General features: G+C 33.3%; 1 protein-coding gene across 7 annotated transcripts in view; it reads right to left on the reverse strand.

The window, feature by feature from the left end:
* LOC122633230 (inaD-like protein) overlaps nt 1-6,200 on the reverse strand; it is a 74,376-nt gene that overhangs the window by 10,159 nt on the left and 58,017 nt on the right. For all 7 annotated transcript variants that reach the window (XM_043820886.1, XM_043820888.1, XM_043820885.1 and 4 more), the window contains 4 exons: nt 4,216-4,487; nt 3,296-4,149; nt 1,559-1,663; nt 771-896 (listed from right to left, as the gene is read on the reverse strand). In XM_043820886.1, the coding sequence (XP_043676821.1) occupies nt 771-896; nt 1,559-1,663; nt 3,296-4,149; nt 4,216-4,487 (1,357 nt within the window). The remainder of the gene's footprint in view (nt 1-770; nt 897-1,558; nt 1,664-3,295; nt 4,150-4,215; nt 4,488-6,200) is intronic.

Consider the following 6,200-nt stretch of genomic DNA (forward strand, 5'->3'; position numbering starts at 1 on the left):
AGAGAGAGAGAGAGAAAAGCTTTCCAGGATTTGGCAGAATTCATATACGTACGTCTATATTTGTAGAATATTTATGTATATATAGATCTGTTTCGAGAGAATGAGAATACGTGTGATAGATAGATAGATTAAATAGAGAGTGAGAGAGTGAGAGAATGAGAGGGGGGGGGGACACATAACGAAGTCTGAAAATTGGGAATATCGATATCAGCCTGTCCAGAGAGAAAGAGAGACAGAGAGAGAGAGGCTCTCTTGAATCTCATGGAAATTATGACCGAGATGAATTGGAGATTACCAAACGTGACCTAGTTTTCTTGGAGATTTCAAGGACGATTTCATTTTTATATGGAGAACACGAAGCAGTAGAGAGAGAGAGAGAGAGAGAGAGAGAGAGAGAGAGAGAGAGAGAGAGAGAGAAAAGATCGAAGATTCGAATCCATTTGAAATAAGGAACAGGATAAGTAAAGAAGGAAGGATATATATATATGTACATATATGTATATGTATATACTATGTATGCATGTATATATGTATGTATATATGTATGAATATATGTACGAATGTTGTACGTATGTATGTATGTATGTATGTACATATGTATGGTATGTATGTATGTATGTATAGTCGTCTCGTGAATATCTTATTTGTTCCCATTTGTTATAGTCTTAGTTAGTCCTCCATTTTGTAAGAGTCGCATTTTGACCGACGAAGGGCTTGAGTAAAGAACATCGAGAATAGTGCTTGATGATCGTGCCGATATCGTCTCTCACCAGATGCACCAGAGATTGGACGAGGAGGCAGACAGGATTTCCGGCCGCTTGAATGACCTCGACCGCTCGCTCGTGCGTACTATTCCGTAGATCCACGCCGTCCACTTCGATTATTCTATCACCGATCTATAAAGAAAAAGAAAGAAAAAAAAAAACAAAAGAAAAATAAAATGCATCCACGATTTGATTTATTATCTTGATTCGTCAATAAATGTTTTTTATTTATGAATATTTATTTCTAAATAATAATATATATATATATATATATATATATTGTGTATGTGTGTGTGTATAAATTTATGTATTATAACTTATAACATATTAGAGTTGTGTCATTAGAATTAAGTTAAATAGTAATAAATGATATAACTACTATAACTTGTGAGTTATCACGAATAAAGATATCCATAAATAAATGAGTACGTACATTTATTTATGAATCATTTTATTAATAATTGATGTGACTTTTTATAACGAAAATTCTTCATTTTCTTATTTCCCATAGTTATTTCATTGATTCATGAATAATATTCTATTCGTACTGTACTTTAATTAATTACTTGTAACAATAGATATAATAAATATTCATAAATAATTATGATATATTATAATGTTATGATATATATATATATATATATATATATATATATATATATATATATATATAAGCAAAAATATTCGTCTGTATTTTTTTAATGACATTTCATAAGATTTCACTTACACTATGGATACCATCCCTTTTGAAAAGGACAACTTCTATGAGGCTTACCATTATCTCTTTATTTTACCTTTAACTCTCCAGTTCTTCCAGCAGGACTGTTAGGCAAAACATTTTTTATGAATATTCCAGATATGTTCTGCGACTTACTGGAACTACCATTGTGCAAGTCGACCTGAAAAATCGTATTGTTATCGATTACGTTTTACCTCTTTCTCTCTCTCTCTCTCTCTCTCTCTTCCTCTCTCTCTCTCTCTTTCACTCTATTCGTCTGTCTACGTCTGCTTTTTGCATGATATAAATCATTGAGATTTACGACTCATTTCTAACCCATACGTTTTGCTAACACGTTCTGTTAGATACCTATTATCTAATACAACGATCTTCTCAACATCGAAAAACATAAAAGATCTTTTTACGAGTGCAAATCAAATCGGAAAACGACCACGAAAATAACTCTTTTCATTTGAACGCTTTGCTTTTCCATACAATTTCAATTCGTTCTACGTATTCGTGTCTCTCGTTAGAAACTTGAATAAAACTCTAATTAAAATGCGATCGATGGGACTATCCCAAGTATCAACCGAGTTTTTCTTCTTCGTCTTCGTCTTCGTCTTCTTCTTCTTTTTCTGTTCTTTTTTATCCCGATCTAATTGCATTCTTAATAATGTCTTAATTCGTTACAAAAAAAAAAAAAAAGGAAAAGAAAAAGAAAAAGAAACTTTATATAAATTCGCAATGCAATCTCTATAAATTTTCAAACGAATATCTTCAACATAAACTCGGTGCATCTTACTACGAGATGATAGACGAAACTTTTAAATGAATTTCTTTTCCCAATTAGATAATCTCACAGAGTGCAAATTATCGTAGAGGGAACGAATATGTTCCTCTCTCTCTCTCATACACACACATATTCTTGCTCGCTCACTCACACTATTCTCTCTATCAGCTTAATGTCATGAAACCACATTTAATATACTTATATACGATGCAGCTACTCCACATACGTACTCATATCTCTGTGCTACGAACAGAATTACTTTTATATAGGGTGGTAAGATCTAAACGTATTATCGACTTCTTATTAATTATCTGCATATATATATATATATATTAATTTTTCTTTCTTACTGATATATTAATTATTTCTCTTTCTCTCTTTTTATTCGTTACTAATATTAATAAGTACCTTCGAATTTTCTTTTTTTTTTTTTTGATATCATCAAAATTCATTTTTTTAGATTCAATAGATTTATATCGAAGGTTAATCAAAACACAAAAATAAAATTGATAACAAGAGATATGAAAAATGAAAATAAAAATAAAAAAAAAAAGGAAAAGAAACAAAAATTTATTAACGACATATGATTACTTGATAGAAGCATTTTTATTTTCAACACCCTGTGTATAATACAGGTATGCTATTAGACACGATAGCACTTTACTCTCAAACGTTATAGCATCAATTTGCCTTGCGACGTACGTACATACATACATACATACATACTTCTCTAATAAAAATTCACTTCCATTCAATAACGTAACACTAGCGTAACGCTTTTGTCCTCCTTTGTGTTGTTCTATACATAGAGAAGAAGTAAAAGAAGACAAGAAAAAGAAAAAGAAGAAGAAAATGATACCAGGAAGAACGACACAATTCTTCCTTGATCTTTTGAGTCTAAAAGAAACATAATAACACGTCGTTGTCTACATCGATATTTTACAACGAGAAAGAAAGAGAGAGAAAGAGAGACGAAGAAATAAAAAAAAAAATAACAATAATAAAAATGCAATCAATACTCACCTTTCCACCTACTATGCTAAGTCCCAAGCTGGTTTTGGGTTCCCTATAAATTTCGACGAGTCGTTCCGGGCCCCAATGATTAGACCAGGCAACGTTACCATCGTGATCTCTTTGCGTGACCGTCATGATAGTTTTACCCTCGACGAAAACAACCGTGGCAAGTTTACGCGGCGAGGAAGCCGAGCTTTCGGTATTTCGAGTGGCTGTTAAGCTAGCCGATCTGTTCGATGATCTATCTAAAGTACGATCAGGCTCGTAAGGTAATAACTCTTCGTCGGTACATTGAACAGCTTTCGATTCTTGATAAGTTTGAACTTCTACTTCTTTACGTGAACCAAATAACGAATCCTCTTTCTTATTATCCACTATCGGCTTTGGCTTTGGCTCACTCGAGATATCTTCCGGTATACATTGAACGCTCTTAGACTCTTGAATTTGAATTCGTTCGGATCTAACAAGATTGTCTAGTGTTTTACCAACGAGTAATCGTGGATCGAACGATAATTCACGATAAATTAAATCATCCAACGAACATTGAATACTCTTACTTTCACCTTGGGTTTGTGTTTGAACTTCCCTCTTTGGACTTTGATAAAATCTCAATGCCACGTGAATGCCAGCCGTCTCGAAGATCTCCGCGGTACTCGATAAACTTTGATCCGGACTACACTGAGTACTTTTGGTCTCTTGTACCGTCTGTGTCTCGACTTCTCGTTTCTCACGCGGTGAATATTGCGTCTCCTTGAAGTTTCTTTGTATATCCTCGAAGCTTTCCTCGTTGACCTCGCGTTTCCAACTCTCCGGTACAGATTTGAAGAAATTTCTTGGGACAACCGGGACAACCGTTGCTTGAGCTAAAGTCAGAGATTCCAATTGACTCTCTAATGTCTGACATTGATATTCCAAGGAATGTTCCTTACTTATCAAATTATCCTCTTCTTCACGATTCTTCAAAACTTCTTCATCCTCCCCCAGCAGCGGACGTTCCACCTGCTGCCGGAGGATTTTTTCATAATCTACTACTTCTCCACCTAACTCTTCCTTTTTCTCCTTGATAACGTCTTCCTCGGTCAAAGATTTCTTTGATTGTTGTTGCTGTTGTTGTTTCTGTTCCTGTTGTTGTTGTTGTTGTTGTTGTTGTTGTTGCTCTTGCTGCTTCCTTTTCTCCTCTCGGTCTGCACGTTCTTCCAAGCTTGAAACGAAAGAAAAAATCTTCGAGGTAACGTTATGCGATGTTCCGCTCCGAAAATTCCGCACGAACGAAATCAGAAGAAAAAGAGAACGACCAAAGGAAAAAAAAATGAAAGATACAAAAGAAGGAAGGAAGAAAGAAAGAAAGAAAGAAAGACAAAGAGTTAGAAATATAATCTTCGATCGAAGTCTAAAGTACTTCAGTGGGCTTCGTGCTCGTTCGATCTAATGGTTAGAAGCAACAAAAAGGAATCCGCTGAAACGGCGAACCGAGAGGTCTTCCACACTGACCCATTAAGAACACCGACTCAGGGCAAGTTCAATCGCGTGGAACGATTCTCTTAATTACGAAGGAGTTTCCTGATGTCTCAGGAATTGATTTCGAGTCTAAAACTGGCCTTTTGATCGTTCAATAACGAGCTCCTATCGAAACATTCTCAATAATGCTATTTGATTGGTGGATCGTTCGATAAAATCTATTAAAAGCACATTCTCTTTAGATTTTCATTTCGTATTAGAAATTATTCAAATAATCATCTACTTTCGCAAATATCCACTTATCGATTATTTATTTATCGTCGTATAATTATTTCCTTCTTTCGACAGAACAATCGGAAAGATATAATATTTGTTTTTTTAATATCACGATATTAATAGATAAATTTCTATTATTAAATTTCGAAGAACGATACGAACGAATTGTTCCTAGTGATAATATAATAATATTTTTTTTCTTCTATTCGTTATCATATTACTATCATATTTCAACGTATTGGAATATCCAGCGATTTACAAAGAGAGAGATAGAAAGAAAGGGAAGGAGAGAAACAACGTATAAGCAAACAAAAGTGCACATTGTTAAAAATTCTCTTAGGAAATTTCTAAGAATTATTCGAGTTAATCGTTCGAATATATATATATATAATAATGGAAATATCTTTTCACACGTTATCATTGCTTCATATATTTTTTCAAGTATTCTAATTCAAATCGAACGATTCATCGTATCGTTATAATAAAAATTATCAATGTTGTATGAAAGTTTCTATGAAAAAATTTCTCTAAATAATTTAAACAAATTACTACTGGAAATAATGATCGTATTATTTTTCTACGCGCTATAATACGCTATTCTTTAACCTAATTGTATCATACGAATTGAAGATTATTATTCAATATTACACATACATACACACATACAAACATATATATATATTCTATGTATAGTGACATCGTCAGATATTTTTTTATAACAATTATGACATATCATAAATCATTTTTAGAAATTATATTGCTTACATGTTATGCCAATATGCGATGTGTGTGTGTGTGTGTGTATATATATATATATATATATATATATATATACACATACATATATATATCGAACGATCCGAAAAAGAAAAAACGTAAAAAAAAAGGAAAAAAAAAGAGAGGGAGAGAGAGAAAGAATCAACTCCAACGCGATGCTCTGGTTATTATCCAAACGACGAAACGCTTCGAAGAAGAAGCGACCGAGAACTCCGTACTTTCACTTCCGGTTTGGTAAGACGTCACGGCTCGCCACAAAATCGACAAAATTTTCTACTTCTCGCAATAAAGATCGAAGGAAAAGAAGAAGAAAAAAATTACGAGAAAGAAAGAAAAATAGATAGATGAATAGATAGACAGAAAAGGTGCAAAAGAGAGAGAGAGAGAGAGAGAGAGAGAGAGA

Source organism: Vespula pensylvanica, chromosome 12 (assembly GCF_014466175.1).
Source record: "Vespula pensylvanica isolate Volc-1 chromosome 12, ASM1446617v1, whole genome shotgun sequence".
Classification (NCBI taxonomy): Eukaryota; Metazoa; Arthropoda; class Insecta; order Hymenoptera; family Vespidae; genus Vespula; species Vespula pensylvanica.